Source organism: Argentina silus, assembly GCF_951799395.1.
Source record: "Argentina silus genome assembly, chromosome: 19".
Classification (NCBI taxonomy): domain Eukaryota; kingdom Metazoa; phylum Chordata; class Actinopteri; order Argentiniformes; family Argentinidae; genus Argentina; species Argentina silus.
Window position 1 is genome coordinate 6070294 of NC_139673.1, and position 17477 is coordinate 6087770.

Genomic DNA, 17477 nt, shown 5'->3' on the forward strand with positions numbered 1-17477 from the left:
TCATCTATCCATCAGTCGTCATAAGAAAAAGTAATCTATGGTAGGACCTGGGGCCATAGGCAGTCACAATGCTAGAAGAAGGAAGAATTATTATTATTTATTTATTTTTAAATGTATTTACAGGAGAGAAACTACAAAAACACAGTTTTATCAGCTGTGTGTACTCTGTGATCAAGTGACAAGACTGGAATATCGCAAGTTCGCACACAAAGATTAAGACTTTTTCGTTGGAGATTCGCTAGAGATATTTTATTTCATGCGAAAATAATTCATCAATCGACCATTGTTACGTAACAAGAAACATGATGTGCTCTTGCGTAACAACTAGCTACACTTTCTCCGCCCCTTTTCAATCCCCTTTCACTCTGCGAGTCTGCGCAGTGTCACTGTGTGGTCCGCCATTGAGGGACCCACGATCAGGAGGAAAGGGTCAGAATCGCTTCGATAGGCAACGGCCGCACGTTTCCTTCATTCTTGAATCCGAACTTTGCCAACAGCTCTTCCTTAAACATCCCTAGCTATCGCCTTCAGTGTCATCATCATCTTAGCCGATGGGTTCCTTTTGAATTCATGGAGATCAATCGTAAAATTAAGGTATTTTTATAGGAAGCTGAAGTAACCTGGCTATCGAGTCCGCTGCAAAGCTTAGCGTTTCGAGTAAGGTTAGCTTGCTAGCTAGCTAGCTACCTGGCTAGCTTCACACGAACTGAGCCTTGCTCGGGGGGCAGTGTGCCTGCGTTGTATTTTGATGGATCCAAGAATCGCTTGGTTTCAGCCAGAACAGCGCGGACCTGCTAACAGCCAGTGGATGCAGATTTGGGAAACGACCCAAGGACTAGGGAGTCTGTACTTCAATAACAACTATAGCACGGGTTCGTCCAGCACATCAAGCCTCATTCCGAAATTGAACATCAACGGGGCATCGGGTAACGTGATCTCGAGCAAAAACGGAGCTGTCAACTCAGGCGTCAGCAATAGCGCAACCAGGAACCAGGGAATGTCTAATTCAATAAGAGACAGTGAAATAGTGGAACAACGAGACTTTATACCATTGGAAAGCAACAACAACCACAACAACCGAGCAGCGGGGAGGGGCGGTGGAGCAGGGGGGCAAGTGGGTACTGGGGTTGGGGTCTGGAGAGGGACTCCGGACATCGCAGGACACCGCAACAAAAGGAAAAGGGACAACAAGGCTAGCACTTTTGGATTCAATAGTAGCCTCTTGCTCAGTGGTACCAGTGGTGCGGATGAGACAGGGGGCTGTGCTGAGTTCACGGGTACGCCATGGAAAGTCAGGAACTACTCTGAAGGAATTGTAGGGTAAGGAATAATATGACGAGTCACTCAAAAAGACACACTACTGTAATACTATTACTGATAGGCCGCACCACAGCAAATAACTACCGTAGAACAAGAGCATAAGAGTCATTTTAGCTGTCTGTCACATGAGTTGGTCAGCTCGCTAGCTAGTCAATCTGACCCAAAGATTCATTGGTAAGGTATCATAATGTCCATATTTGGCTTGCTGTTTCACCGTCATGCTCCGTCATTGTGACTCTTACAATGTGTTGTGTCCAAACTCGTATCCAATGCACCAGTCAACTATTAACAAGCCTATTTTATGGTACTTTTTGACCTTCATATACCGCGTGGCTGCCGACTTCGGCATGCGCTCCACTCACGCTACTCTGACGAGTTCAGCACGAACTGAAGTAGAAGATTTATACATAAGGACATCTACCTGCTAGCCAAGCGCACAGGATTCATGGGTCAAAGTGTCATGCACGTGGTCGTTTTCTTTGACATGTTTCTAGATATACTAGGCCTATAATGATATTGTCTTGTTTTTCCTTATTTCTGTGTCATAAATGTCCAGACCTCGTAGCAGAGGCTATGATGCCCTGAGGCCCTATGTGTAATGGGCCAAGGCCTCCATCTTTCGTGGTACTTCTAAAGAGAAGTTCATTTCAGAGAAACGTGAAGGTGGATTGAGTACTTTTATAACCAGCATCAGCTTGTCTTATCAGTGCTTTTAGACAGAATCCGTGTATGATTACTTTTCCAGTGCTAGATTTAACGGACCAGCTAGGCCGACATATTCATGAAGATTTGATCGAAATCAAACCTTACCAGTTGAACTAGAGGCAAGTCATGGCATGGGGGTGTGGCTTTGTTAGTTGAAAAAGTGTGGAGTTTTTTTTTTTTTTTTCCCCCTCTTCGCGGTGCCTGACATGCGGAGGCTAGCAGCATGCAGAGCCCAGAGCGAAGTCTTAGGCTGATCCTCATTTATAGTAATATTGAAGCACATTGTTTGCATAAGGACATTCCTTAGTGATTACACTAATACCCCAACCTTTACTGAACAGCCTGGATCACAGTCACAAATAGGCTCTCTCATACTCTTTCTATTCACAATACTAGGTGGCAAAGCTGCATCACAAACATTTTAAGATTTAAGACTACTAGTGGCACCTTGTGCTTAAAGGGACAGTGCACCCAAAATACAACTCAAAATGATCACACTTGCCGTGGCTGTGGTCAATTCAGAAAGACTGCTTTGGGATATTTAGTTACTTTATTGAAATACTTTGTGCCAGCATTTCCATAGGGCCTTATAAACACGCTAATCCAAGTCCTGTCACACTAGCTGTCCTAAATGACATGTCTGCTTTAGACTTTATGAAAAGTAATTCTATTGTTCTATAATCTTCCTCGTTTTGGTGACATCACATCAGCAGAATTCCAAACCTGTTTCTTTTGAGCCCAAAGTGAAGTAAATCCGTCCTTAATTGTGGGAGGAGATCCACTGCCCTCCCCTAGAGCTTAGCATATTATCGTAGATGAATCTGTCAATTTAAAAATGCTTTTCATCTTCACATTTCAGGTTGTGGAAATTCACTTTTCCCTGTGTCCCTCTCTGGGAAGCACAACACTGGAAAGTGATCCAACCAAATGCATTTTCCGTTGCTTGCGATACCTAGGGAGTTTATTCAATCTCACATTAGTCATGCTTTGATTTTACATGAGTACGATCACCATGTCATGGGAAATGTGATGGCAAGAAAGAGAGGGTGTGAGACAGCAAGCGATTTTCTTAGGGCGAGTCACTGTTCTTGGTTGTGGGGGTGGAGACGGGGGGCGGGGTCTGGTGCGTGTGTGTGTGTGTGTGCATGCAGGCTTTTTGGACTGGATGGTAAAGCCCAGAAGGTCCAGCCAGCAGCCCGCCTTCCTGTCGGAGCGAAGGGGAGCTGTGTTTACATGCAGCACACGCTGAGCATGTCCTGGCCTCCCTCTCCCAAAACAAACCCAGCCCCTTCAGATGAGAAACCTGAGCTCTTTGACTATGATGTCACAGGGCCTCCATCCAATCAGCTCCAGAGGAGCAAGGGAGTTCTGCCACCTCTAGTTCACTCACAAAAGCTGTTGTGAAAGTCTAGGGCTTTCCTTGATGTGGAACAAAGCACTTCTTTTGTATTGCACAGTCCTGTCACATACAAACTAGCTAGTTGCTCTTTCGCCGTGATGGAGAGACCTGTCTTTATTCCTGTATGGAGGTCATGGGTGACATTGCCAGATCAGTGCTATTCAACATGAACCTCACAGGTCATCCAAAATGAGCTGCTAATCGCTCGCTTATGATCAGTGCTGGCTCATGGTTTTATGACTGGGGGATTTATGACTTCAGTTCACAGACATCGCCCCTGCGATTGAGCACCACTCATTAGATCCGTGGCTGAGTCTCTCTACTGGCTCTGAGGGATATCAGTCTCTCTCTCTCTTGCTCTCTCTCTCTCTCTCTCCCACCCCCACCCCCTCCTGGCTCACAGCCAACTGGTGTAGACCCGTGTAGAGCTTTGCATGCTGGGCCTTTGGACTGTGGGTGAAATAGCCCCCCCTGACTAACACGTGTGGGGAACCCTCAGTAACTCAGCCCTCCCATGTGCTTGGAGGAATGTGTTTTCCTTATTATATATTTTTCCTTCCCTTGGAAATCCTTCAAGTGTTAATGCAGTCCCAGCAGCAAAAACGTGATCGTTGTTGTTGGATTGACTTGTTGTTACTTTGCACTTCACTATCACCAGTACAGTCCTCTGAACTTCACCCACCACCTCATAGATTGTCTGAAGATTGCCAGGGCCGAAGACTACGTCTCTACAGTAGACTAAATAAAAGCCAGGGAATTGAGGATTTCCTTAAGTCTCCCATACGGAGGTCCAATCAAATGTATTTATTTTGTAAATGTTATACTTTGCCTGTCAGTAAGCTTTCATCACAGAAGACTGTGTTTCTGGTGGTTACTCACTCCTGTCATACAAATGATCATGAACAGGTTTGTGAAAGTCACGAGGCTATGGCTTAACGTTTCGCCCGTCTATGGAACATGTTCAGCTCTGTATCCATCTCTTTTGATTGTACATTTTACGGCAAATGCATTTTGAGGAGATTGGATGCCTTCCAGGCAGGGGAAGACAATCCTAACAAGGTCCAGGCTTGTTGCATGCCTCTAATTATGAAAAGCACAGAGTGTGCTGCATTTTTTTTTTTTGCTCCACACTGTTGTCAGTGAATAGGCTCCAACAATGGGATACAGTTTTTTCTACTGTGATGGCCCTCTAACTGGTTCATGGTGACTCTCATGGTGACCCTTCATGGTGACTCTCAAACAATGGGGGGAGCCATGACTTGGTTCATAAGCGGGTTCATGCAGCTGAAGATTGAGTGAAAAATTATTTGGCTATTCTGTGTTTTCCAATGTCTAGGACTGATGTGCCCGAGATTCATCTTAAAAAAAATATGAGGTGATGTTGATTGATCATCAGATTCCTCTTTTGAGCCCCAACTGTCTTAGATCTCTCTCTCTGCTGTTGTCGCTGGAAGGGGAGCCGCTTGCGGAGGAGGATGTACAGTAGTCTCATGTTTATGGCTGGACTTGAGCGTGGAGTTCAGATGTTTTCCAGCCTGTGGAATGCTGGGAGCTTTTTATTGCAGCACTAAACACAAGGTTTCGACCGCAGCCTCCCACAGTGCCAGATAGTTCTGGTGAGGCCAGGCGTGCCACCACCAATCAGGCCTGGGGCTGCTGGGGTTCTCATGGCCCAGAGGTCGCTCTCTAAAACCCGGGGACACCGTTGTCCTCCTGGTCGCCTACCACCATGGCTCTGTGGATGAGTCGTCGGGCCACTTTAAGGTCTTTGATGAAACTTTAATGAATTGGCCATCTCTGTGACACAGACACCTCAATGCTTAGCATGTGGTTGACTTATTTTCTTCTGTGCACGCTGCTGTGCGTTACACTGGCTCCGTCACTCACAAACCGCTCTTGTCGTCTGCTGTGTCTGCCCTGGTAGATGGCACTTCTGTGCTGCCAGCATGGGGACTACCTAATAAGCAGTGAGTGACGTGAGAGGTTTGAAGTGCGGGTCACGTGAAAGGGGATGCCTGCTGAATGACGCCTGGCTGCAAAAGAGCCGCTGTTCTGAAACATGGGCATGGTACCCTGTCGCGTTATTTCCGTCCCTGTACTCTCTGCAATATTTATAGCTGGGTCCTGTTCAGTGGTGGGTGTTCCAAAACGGGGGGCTGGCCTGGCACGTTTGCGATGCCATCTGGAAACCTCCTCCAGGAGGTTTTTGATCATATAAAGACAACCTTCTAATGCTGATTATTTTTTTATTTTTTTTCTGTCTTTTACCGCCTGATTCTAAACCAGGGGAGGCTGGTGGAGGTAGAAATTGGAGGACAGGCTCATTGTAATGCCTGGCATGGAATGAGGAATGGTATCGGACACCTTTTCTAAACTGTGCCACCACGTGTTCTCACACACCTTTTTGTACTGATCGGTCGATAAGCACCATGCAGACACTGCGACACTAAGTAACCCTCGCAAACCTAGCAGATGGCCCCTTGTGTCATCCCCCCCCCCCCGCCCTCCCTTCACACGAAGACGCTCCTGCACCACACCCACTCCTGCTTTAAAGCCCACTGGCGCTTGCTCACGACTCTGTCATCTCTGCTTGGCAGAAACGTTGCCCCGTTGTATTCCTGCGAAAAGCCGTCCCACGACTCCGAAAAAACGGGTTTGTCCTCCTTTGCTTTGCACAGAGGCCTCTGTGTGAAGCCAAGGCTCAGCTCTCTCCAAGCCCTGCTCGGAGGGGAATTACATAATTTCCATATGATAAAAGGGAGGCAGATTATCTGATCTGAAGTGCCAAGGGTCCCTGTGTTCCTTGGCTGTGGGGCTGGGCTGTCTGTAATGTGATCCAGAAGGTACTGTGTACTGAGCATTTCTGTCACATGCTCCAGGGGCACTGGTCCCCCCCCCCCCCCCCCGAAAGCTGTTTCCTGGGTGACGAGGAGGCTCGGCTGATCCCTTTACTCTGAAACGAAACTTATGCTCTGACACGGACTTCAGACCATGCTGTGTGAAATGAAACCTAAGTGCACCGATGCTTTGGCGGAGCCGCCGTACCGACTCTAAAATTAATCTGACTGTTGCGCTGTTAAAGCACAGAGATGGAACTCAATTTCTAGTCGCACCGTATCTCTTGGAAACTGGCAGACACACATTTGAAATTGCTTTCTTTTTCCAATTTGAGTGTGGCTTGAGAGAGAGAGAGAGAGAGAGAAATATATCAGTCAGTGTTGAGTGTGTAACAGCCCAGCGTATTATGGTATGTGTCTGCGAGTGGCTGTGTCTTCTGGCCCAGTGCCAGGCAGAGTCTGCCGCCCTCCTGCGCGTATGTCCGTGGCCCCCCTCCCCTGTCCTCTATTGTTGCAGCTCTCGCTGGAGTGACTTGGGCGTGCGGCCGCCGCAGACCTCGCTGTGTGGACTCTGGGCGTGTTCCCGTTGCAGTCTTTGTTGCAGTGACTGGGCGTGATGAATGCTGTCAGGTTGCCTCTGCAGAACATGGGTGTGGGGGCTTTATTCTTGTGTGTGTCTGTGTGTGTGTGTGTGTGAGTGAGTGAGTGTGAGAGAGAAAGAGAAAGAAGCCCTCCACAAGGATGTGCCTCCTGGCTGTCTCAGCTCTGACTACATGAGTGTGATGTGAGGCCCTGTCCAACTCCAAAACACACCTTTCGTTGCCCTCTCACACCACTCACTCGCCCCCCCTTTCGTAACCTACTATCGAGGCCTACCTTTTAACATCAAAGTAGTGCAATCTTGTGTCTGAATATGAAAGGCTCATTGTTTGACACAAGGCTGAACACCTGCACTGCAGTGTTTCGGTGTGAAAAAAGGCCTGCTATGAAGGAGGGAATACTCCCACCCCAGGACCGATGGCATTGAACTGGCGTGACTCGGGTCTGGATGGCTGGTCTGTCGTCCATAGAGGAAAGATGGTGTTTCTGGTGATAGGGGCCTAAGTGGGACATAGCGCTGTCCTGTAATAGTCCAGCGTCCTGCTGCGACGCCAGGGTTGTCTGAGCCCCGAGGAGGACAGGGTGAGACCCAGTAACTGGCGAGTGTCTTTAGGGAAGACGGTGTTACGTAAAACCCAGAAACACACCGTCAGTCAGTGCTTCTCAAAGTGCAACTGAAAAGACTGCGTCGACAGTAGCCATTAACGTCTCTCCCGGTCCTCGCGGGTACACAAGCTTTGGCGAAACGTTTTTTGTTTTTAACGTCAAAAGTTAGAGCTTCACTCTCTCGCCCCCCCCCCCCCCCCACCCCCCCCTCTCCCTCTCTATGAGTTTCCTGCCAACGGAAGCGATGCTGCAAGCGAGTCATTGGCCGCGATGCTGTGTTTACATGGCCCTGTGGGTGACTGTGACTGAGTGTGTGGACATAACCAGAAGGGGCAGGGCGGGGTGACCTGCTCGGGCTGCTCCACAACCGGCCCAGCTGCCTCCTGGCCTACAGACTGCCCCCTCCGGAACAAGATGTTCACTCGAATTACAGCACACGTACTGCATAACAAAGTCCTCTCTGATCCACTCCGGAGCTGTGTGTAGCCTCACTCCTTCCCAAGGAAGGAGGCCCTCTGCCGTCGAGGTTTTACTTTTAGAAGATGAGAGAGAATTCTCCTTTTCTGTCCTCGGATGGCGGATTGTCCTTGTGGCCCCTTGCTGTATGTCTGAGCAGGTGTGGCCCCGTGGTGTCTGCTCTGATGCCCTTTGACTGGTTGATTCCTCCCTCTTCCTTCTCTGCCCACACCAGGCCAGAACATGGAGCAGGAGCTAACCAGTACAAAGTTGAGGGAACAAAGCCGCGTGTTGGTCGGGTCAAAGGTTGTGGGTCGTAGCAGCTGGCTGCTCCGCACCGTGCTGTTTGGGTGGCATGCAGCACGTGTGTATGTGTGTGTTTATTAGGTTGTGTGTTGCGTCACAGGTGAATCTTTGATAGGTGATATGGGGAAAATATGTTGTCCGTGTGAGTCTCAGACTGATTAGGCCTGTAAGCTACTGTGTGTGTGTGTGTGTGTGTATATATATATATATATAATGTGTGTGTGTATGTATGTATGTGTGTGTGTATATGAGTGTGTGTATATATATATATGTGTGTGTGTGTGTGTGTGTGTATATGAGTGTGTATATATATATGTGTGTGTGTGTGTGTGTGTGTATATATATATAGATTTACCTGACATACACACAAACAAATTATTTCTATATGTAGAAATAATTTGTTTGTGTGTGTCAGGTAAATCTTTAGACAGACAACAGGGTGAATGAATGGCAGCACAGAAACAGGAGTGCGGCCCAACGTCTGTCTCAGTGCCATCGTGTCAGAGGGAGTGAGAGCTGGCACAGGCCCTCCCTCTCTCCAAACCAAACCCGGCCGTGCTGCCCTGCGGAGAGCCAAGTTGGCCCGACTACCACGGTGAAGGTGGAGGCAAATGACCCTGTTGATCGTTTGTAGTTGTTGATTCAGCACCCAATTGTCATGTCAAGTCAAGGATTGCAAAACATGTATGTTTGCTTAAGTTCGCCAAATACTCGCGTCCCAATGACAATGGAGTCTAGACAGACCTCGGCTTGATGTCTATCATCAAATTTAAAATCCAGCATACGTGACAGTTGTAGGTCTAGTTTTTTTTTTTTTTTTTTTTAGATTGTAGACTAGGTTATAGTAAACGAAAGGTTCCTGCCACCAACTCTTCAAATGTCAACCATTAGACTGTTTTACACACAGACTTCTTACGTTATTGTGGCTTGTGTGAACATGTAGTTTCTTGTTGTGGTGTTGTCCTCGAAATGTCACACAAATGTCATAAATCCTGTTAATGTTTCCGTTGAGATGGCTTGCAATTTGATAATTCTCCATGATTTAATTGTCATCATTGTTATTTGGCACCTGTTTAAGGTTTAGCATAGCCTCAGGTAAAGAAGCCAAGCTGCCTGTTGACACCTCGCAACATGCTTGACATTTCACAAAGGCCAAGCATGTTGGCAAGTGTGTGTGTGTATAGTACCTTTTCTCACCATTGCCGTTGGGGAAAACTTGGTGTGAAGTCCTTGGCAGCTGTTAATTTAGCCTAGAAGTGGGCTAACGGTTTGATCAACCGCCCTTCTCTCACACTAACATACCAAGTTGCTTTTCAATTGCTTTGTGACTACCATAATGAAAGATGCTTTTTTAAATTGTGTCTGCCATAACTCTTATTTTCTCCATGTCGATATCTATTCCTGCTTCTCTCTATCTGCGTCTCTATTCATCTCTTCTTCCTGTTCTCCACTCCCTGGGTCCTGACCATGCTGTTTTCTCTCTCTCTCTCTCTCTCTCTCTGGTCGGCAGGCTACACGAGGAGATCAATGACTTCTACGAGTACATGTCCCCACGGCCGGAGGAGGAGAGGATGAGGTTGGAAGTGGTGGACAGGATCAAAAGGGTCATCCATGACCTCTGGCCCAGTGCTGATGTAAGTGTACACTAACCCCAGTGACCCGGACAACCTCATAACAGGACCGCCACCACAGAAACGTCACAACCACACACAGGGTTCACGACCCGGCGATCCACCACAAAGGGCATGCCGTGCAGGTAGTTTCGACACGGGCCTCACCCACACTACTAACTGCTTGATCATTTTCACTTTTTCTCTTTTTGCAAAGGAGCTCAGCAATGCAACTGCTGCAACAAGCGAAGGAAACTTTTGTTTTAATTTTTTTGGGGGGAAAAAGACACTTTTCTAGTGTTTCTGTGGCTGCTTCCTTGTTACCTGAGAAGAGTGTGTGTGTCTGTGCGTGCATGCGCGTGCCTCCTAAGGAGAGATTGAAAAGGGTTCACCTGCAATGACGATGAAAGGGAGGCTACTGTGTATATGAATCAACATGCAAACAGCAGACAGTCGTAAAGGCAGAGCGTCCACTCTTATCTCCCTGCTGGGCTGTGTTATATTTGGGTCCGGTAATCAAAAGTGCCCCAGGTGTCCTCGTTCCCGCTGACTTTGAGCCTGCTGATAGAGAGCTGTGTGTATACGTGCGTGCATGCATGCGTTTGTGTGATTGTGTGTTTGCGTCTGCTTTGCGCCTAACACGCTTAGTACTCTGCTATCGCTGCTCGTTCACGCAGGCTTCAGGGAGGTCACTGATGGCGCTCTACGTCTTGAGTGGATATCACACTAAGCCGAGACTCTCCACAGGCCTCTCATTTGCCCAGGAGTAGGCCTGTAAGCTGTCGGTCCAAGACAGCAAGGTGAACTTCCCACACGTCTAAATAACGTGTCTACTTGTCTGGCTCAATTAGGCTAAAAGGGGCCGTGCTCCACTCTGTAGCGTTTACCCCGTCTCTCCTACGTTCCCTCTGTCCTAGTCCAGGGGTGACCCATAAAACGCAGAGTCAAGTGCACAGCCATCCCATGAGTCATAGCTCACTTTGGGTCCCGTGTATGTGGTTGCGTACCCCTCCATGGGCGGAACTTCCGTTACCAGATGCAATTCGGGGATTGGCCAAGAGGACACAAAAAACACTCCTCTACCTGCGTCCCGTTACGTCTAACCAAATTGTAACCAATTCGGACATATTCAACGTGGGTTTGCAGGTCGGGCGCGTCCTCTTTTGGTCTTTGCCATTCGATTCGCCCCCCCATGTTTACATCACAATCGCAGGCCCATGCTAAGCAGATTGGAGGCTTTCAGGGAATAATGGCAGGTTTAGGCTTAAGGCTATTTCTGAGCCCTCAGACCTGGTCTGAACGCCGTGGCGCGCATGCCCAACACAACTAATAAAGCGGGATATTGAGCCGGGTGCATTATATAAAAGCACGTTTCGGCTCAAAGCGTTTGTTTTAAGCGTCATGTTATCCCTGCTCTCTCTGCTGATGGTTTGTCGTGTTGCAGTTTCCATGCCTAAGAACAGTGGATGGTTGCCCACTAATAATGACTATGCAGAGACCTGAAAAACAGGTTTATGAAACGGCGAAACTCTTAATCTAGAAACTGCTTACTGTGGGAAATTAAATGAATGTAGCATAAATGCTTATGTAATATTTATAGTATGTTTGCATTAATACTCTCTTTTAAAAGCTCTGGCATGACAAAATGTAAGGAAGCCACACATGTTAGTTATACTGTTAATTAGGTGGGCTTGCTTAAGCAAGTCCAACTATTGTTCTTTAACATACTTATTATTAGGTGGGCTTGTGTGAGCTCCTTTTTTACTGCAACTGCCATGGAACTTTCAGGACTCTTAAATAAAAACAACAGAACACATTCTTAGAATGATTACAAAACTATGCACTCTATTGGCTACCAGTTCTACCCCACTGAAGCCACTCAATTCATGAAATGCTTGACTTGGTGGTGTTTGTGTTTTCCAGGTTCAAGTGTTTGGGAGCTTCAGCACTGGCCTCTACCTGCCAACAAGGTAAGCAGTTTGGTCCAGCACTGATTTGGCCTTCAAATCTCAATCGCACTTATAAGCTAGGCCTTTAAACAAAATAAACTGAGATTTCAGTAATACGGGGAGAATGGTGCAGGCAGCCACTGTGCAATTATTTGCCTTTGTTTTGGGGATTACGGCTGTAATTTTAGCACTGCTGATCCTGAGCCTTTTTTAACCTTGTTTCTGAAAGAGCCAGACTGACGGCGCACACACACACACACACACACAGAGACACACACAATGTGTCACCTGGATTACAGGTCCTCCGACGTTGTACTTGGGACACTGGATTAGAGGAATTAATGTGCGTGCGTCTGTGTTCCGGTTGTGGCATTGCGCTGATCTCCCTGCCCCATCTCTTAGTGATATTGACCTGGTGGTGTTTGGGAACTGGGAGAACCTGCCCCTGTGGACTCTGGAAGAAGCGCTCCGGAAGAGAAATGTGGCGGACGAGAACTCTGTTAAAGTGCTGGACAAGGCCACGGTATGCATGGAGCTGTGTGTGTGTGTGTCGTGTGTGTGTGTGTGTGTCGTGTGTGTCGTGTGTGTGTGTGTCGTGTGTGTGTGTGTGTGTGTGTGTGAGTTGTTATTGTAAGTGACGGTCTGTCTTTGCCCATCGTCGTCATCATTGTCCTGTCTGTCATTGCTCCCAGGTGCCCATCATCAAGCTGACAGACTCCTACACAGAGGTGAAGGTGGACATCAGCTTCAATGTGAAGAACGGTGTTAAAGCTGCCTGTCTCATCAAAGATTTCAAAGAGGTGAGTGTAGGCGTCACCTATTGAGGGTGCATGTTAGTTAGTTGGTTAGTTAGTTAGTACAGGCTAGTAAAAGAGCTAAGCAAAATAACAGTTGTGACAAGCATAGATTAGGTAATACTAATCTCAGGTTCTAAGGGCTGTGATGGAAGTGGCAGTAACAAATCAAATGCTTTTTTTAACCGTACAATCAACCCCCCCCCACACACACACACACACACACACAATCTTTAAGCATTGTCCATTGTTGTTGAAGCATTCTCCTCTAGGGGGCGCTGTAACCCTAACTATTTGTTGCTCGCTTGCAGAAATACCCTGTGCTTCCAAAGCTGGTGCTCGTGCTAAAGCAGTTCCTGCTGCAGAGGGATCTGAACGAGGTGTTCACTGGAGGGATCGGCTCCTACAGCCTCTTCCTCATGGCTGTCAGCTTCCTCCAGGTGAGACCCCCCCCCGTGTAGCTCATGTAACTGATTCACTGCCACCTGCTGAGCTGGAGTGTCCTATCAACTCAGCTCCCGTGTCTCAGGTTGGTCATTTATTGGCGTCAGTAGATGGCGCCATACGCTTGAAAGCCATTTAAAAGCTGTAGATAAACTTATTGAAGAAGAAGACCATGCGTTCATCCAATTGGCTGATGCCTTCCCAACTCAAAGGAAGTCCCGCCCTAGTTGTCTATATGGTGCCCCTCATGCTGTCACACAGGTGCCTACTCCATAGATCTCTATGCCCCTCTCCCATTTAGTTAACTAAGATGACTATGCTCAACTATGGAACTGATGTCATCTCCACTGTCCCCGTGTTGCAGCTCCACTACAGGGAGGACGCCATCAGCCCCAACGCCAACATCGGCGTCCTCCTCATAGAGTTCTTTGAGCTCTACGGACGCCAGTTTAACTACCTGAAGACGGGCATCCGGATAAAAGATGGCGGCTGCTATGTGGCCAAAGACGAGGTACAGAAGAACATGATGGACGGGTATCGGCCGTCCATGCTCTACATCGAGGACCCGCTGCAACCAGGTGAGAATACCTAGCATGGGTCAATGTGTTCACGGGGTGCACAGATGATGCTATATTCCACCATTGCCAGTAAAACTACGAAGCACACCATTTCCAAGGACCTGAATGGTGTACAGCTAGAGGGATCAAGTGTGAGTGGGCGTTGAGTTTCTCAGCAAGGTCTTAGACTTGGCAGTCTCTCTGTGAAATGTAGGTCATCTAAGCATGCCTCTCGTGTCCCGTAGAAAACGACGTCGGTCGCAGCTCGTATGGCGCCATGCAGGTGAAGCAGGCGTTTGACTATGCCTATGTGGTGCTCGGCCACGCCGTGTCGCCCATCGCCAAGTACTACCCCAACAATGAAGCCGAGAGGTGAGGAGCCTGTCTCACTGCAGACGAGAACGTCCCTGCTGCCCGCGGTGTTCTCAGAATGGTCAGCTAGTCTCCGAAGTGTGTTGATGTTTCTCTCCCATTCTCGTCCACAGTATCCTTGGCCGTATAATCCGGGTAACCCAGGAAGTGGCTGAATACAGAGACTGGATCAGCACGATGTGGGGGTCTCAGAATGACCCTGCCCTCAATGGTATGTCTCTAGGGGAGGCTGGTAGAGGTAGAAATCAGAGGATGGACTCATTGTCATGCGTGGAATGGTTCGATACCATTCCTCATTCCGTTCCATGCATGACAATGAGCCTATCCTCCACCAGCCTCCACAGGTCTCTAGTGGTCTTTGAAGCGTGACCCTCCTCAGATCTAAAGAGTTGATCTGTCCTCACCACTGTTTGTCCATGTGCTCTTGCCGTAGGAAATGATGTCACCCTGTTGGTGGAGCCTCAGCAGCTGGATGAGTGCAACAACAACTTGTCAGAGGAAGTGGTAGTGCAGCCACCGGCGTCTCGCAGCAAGACCTCCTCCAACTGCTCCTCCCCCGCGCTTTCGTCACCCTGCTCTCCCTCTTCCTCTTCTTCGCCATCCTCCTCCTCCACGGCCTCCAGTTCCAGCGACGCTGTGAGTTTTTCTAGCCTTCCCTTGCTCGTACTCGTGCACAAACAATACACAAACCAATTCCTTGTACAGCTCAGATAGTGGACTGAGTCTCATCCTTGGAACGCTACGTGAGCGTGTGAATGTGTGAATTTCTCTGAACTTTGCAATTGTGGTTGGTTTTCCCCAGGATTCTGAAGGGACCCCCTGTAAGACGGTCAAGCAGCTGCCGGGACGGGGATCCAGTACCCACAGAGACACCTCAGGAGGCGTGACCAATCACAGAGCACAGAGCCACTCCACCAGCACTCCTACTGGCAACAACAAGGGTGGAAAGGTAGGCTCAGCGGAACAAATCACCAAATCACCTACAAATGCTTAGAAAAAGCTTTACCGAAGTTTCTGAAACTAAATGTTACGGGAGACGCAATTTGTGAATCTGTTTGTTAGTTGAAATTACTTGTCGTGTCAGTTTGAAATGTAAAAGTCAGGTGCTACTGAGCTGTGAGATGACCTAATCAAGTATGTCTTTCCTTTCTGATCAGGCCAGATCTTTCCGCTCCTCCAGTAAAAATACCCACGGCCAGCAGAGCTCCTTGTCCAGCAGCAAAAGCCACCCAAGCAACAAGCCACACCACCAGGGCAACGGCAAGAAGAGGAAACCTCAGCAGCGCGAGGCTTGGCACGAGGACCTCTGCAGATAGGGCCTCCCCTGCCCCAAACAGACTGACTGCCTGACTGTCCCTCAACTGCTGCCAGACCCCAACCTCTGGAGGTTGTTAGTAGTATTACGGATCCTTCTCTCTCCCTCTCTCTTGAGGGACATGCATCTTTTTATAGCTGAAAAACAAAAACAAAAATATAGGATATAGGGCTTAGTTCTTGGACTCGGAACTGAAATCATGAAGGATGTGCTCATTTGCTTCCTTAACATAAACACATTGCCCCACAATGGAGCTGTTTCCACAACCAGCACCCACACACATCTGACTCCCACCATAGCGCCCCCTGGTGCATTGGAGGAACAGAAAGAAAGGAGGTGTCTGGAAACTGGATTTGAGGAGCAATAGCTGGAACACTGCTGGTGACAATTTTCAGCAAGAAAATTAAAAAAAAGAAAAATAATAAAAGACACGAATTACAAAAATGTACAAAATGTTATATTGAAAGAAAAAAAAACATGTACACAGATTTTTAAAGAAGGTAACCCAAAAGAGTAGGGACATAACTTATGCATGAGAGTTTATTGTTGATGGGTGGTTATTTTTTTGTTATGTGTAAAGCAGACTATACAAAGATTTGTACAAAAAAATACAAACATGCAAAAACCTTAAAAAACAAATGATCACAAAATAAATTGTTTCTTATGACTTTTTACAGGAGATACTGGTTGAAGACATATAGATGTGCACATTTTCCCAGCAATTTGGCAAAGCCAAGTGCAGGTTTGGGTTCCATTGCCAACATAAATCATCAGCATCTATTTGTACTTTGTTGCTCTCTGAGTGTGTGACAGTGTAAGAAGTTGGCCTTAGTCAGGAAACGCACACAGACAGCCCTGTAGATCAATAGGTGCAGACAGATCACACACAGCTCTGCAGACAGATCACTCACACAGCTCTTTACTACAGCAGCAAGAGGTTCTCAAACTACAGGCGAAATTAGTAGCGGAGATAATGGTTTTAGTAAAATCCTACACTTGAACTGTGTTAAAGATTCAAAGGTGTGGGTGGGGTAATCTTTTCTCTTGGTAATTTACCTATTACAAAAATCATATGTATTTGTTAATGTATTTATTTTTTTATTAATTATATATGAATATAGTATAAATATGACATGTTATATAACATTAGAGCCCATATCCTTGTGTCCTGTATTTGGATGAGAAGTGGGGCATTGGGAAAGTATGATTTGTCAGACTCAGTAATGTCCCTGTTCTGTTTGTTCATTGCCTTTTTCTTTCAGTGATAGTTGAGTGACCAAGTTACTACAGAAAGTTGAGAGACCATTTTATGAGTCATACGGTGACATTTTGTTTTAATATGTGGCAAGGCTACTTTAAAAGGGAGTTGAGTTTTTGGTTGGTTTTTTAATTTTTGTTTTGTTCAAATATAATGCAAACAAACACTTCTTTGGTATGTATGGCTCATTGCAGTGTGGGGGTATGTTTCAACAGCTGATTGCAGTTCTGCAACTAACCTGTAGATGGTGGCATCACTCAAGGCTCGAGTATTTCACAGAAATGGTACCTGTAACTGCATTTGGACCTTTTTTCCTCTGCATCATTTATGCAATAGATGATCCAATTGGCGTAATGTGCACACAGTCTGTCATTTTGGGTACCAGTACTATTTTTAACAAATGTTATACTGCAGATGTTGATGTTAAAATTGATGGTTTCAGCATTGTCTTTGAATACAGTTTGGACCTAAATGCAGTATATTTGTGCTGATCTGGAAGTTGATGGGGGGGGGGAACACTGAATGAGTCACTTGTGCCATCAGAATCTGTCATCTCCTCTCACTGCAAGTACTTAACTGAACTGAACTCATCTGAATTGTAGTTTCTCTACAGCTATTCAAATCCTTGCAATAAAATCCACAGTACAATTTCAAACACCTGGTGAATGCATTTTGTTTCATATTTTGACAACTTTGGATGGAAAACTATGTAGCACGTAAAGGTAAGGATTGACTCACTTTCTCAATCTGCTCAACATTCATGAAATATTCCTCTATTTTGAATTCCCTACATAACCACAATCTCCCCACAAAGACACACATACACACATACTCTTGCTCTCACACACACACAAACACGGATAAATGCAATGTTAAGGCAGGTGACTTAAGATAACTGTCCAAGTTATTTATGCTGCTTGCAGAATTGTGTGTCTGTCTTGTTTGTCTG

The 17477-nt window shown here is 46.9% G+C and overlaps 1 protein-coding gene across 1 annotated transcript; it reads left to right on the forward strand.

Moving 5' to 3' along the window:
- Positions 1-423: 423 nt before the first annotated feature.
- tent4b (terminal nucleotidyltransferase 4B) lies at positions 424-16601 on the forward strand. The gene is made up of 12 exons (XM_083691010.1): positions 424-1320; positions 9740-9863; positions 11763-11809; positions 12191-12311; positions 12481-12588; positions 12894-13022; positions 13391-13604; positions 13829-13955; positions 14069-14166; positions 14389-14591; positions 14758-14904; positions 15113-16601. Exons 1-12 carry the CDS (start codon positions 749-751, stop codon positions 15269-15271), a joined length of 2049 nt encoding a protein of 682 aa, XP_083547136.1. The 5' UTR covers positions 424-748; the 3' UTR covers positions 15272-16601.
- Positions 16602-17477: the final 876 nt, after the last annotated feature.

What these genes read in the sequence shown, in the direction of transcription:
- tent4b (XM_083691010.1), top strand. Translation starts at nt 749, where the DNA reads ATGGATCCAAGAATCGCTTGGTTTCAGCCAGAACAGCGCGGACCTGCT. An exon ending in AAGTGCTGGACAAGGCCACG is followed by an intron (nt 12,312 to 12,480) that starts GTATGCATGGAG and finishes CATTGCTCCCAG; the next exon opens with GTGCCCATCATCAAGCTGAC. An exon ending in CGAGGACCCGCTGCAACCAG is followed by an intron (nt 13,605 to 13,828) that starts GTGAGAATACCT and finishes CGTGTCCCGTAG; the next exon opens with AAAACGACGTCGGTCGCAGC.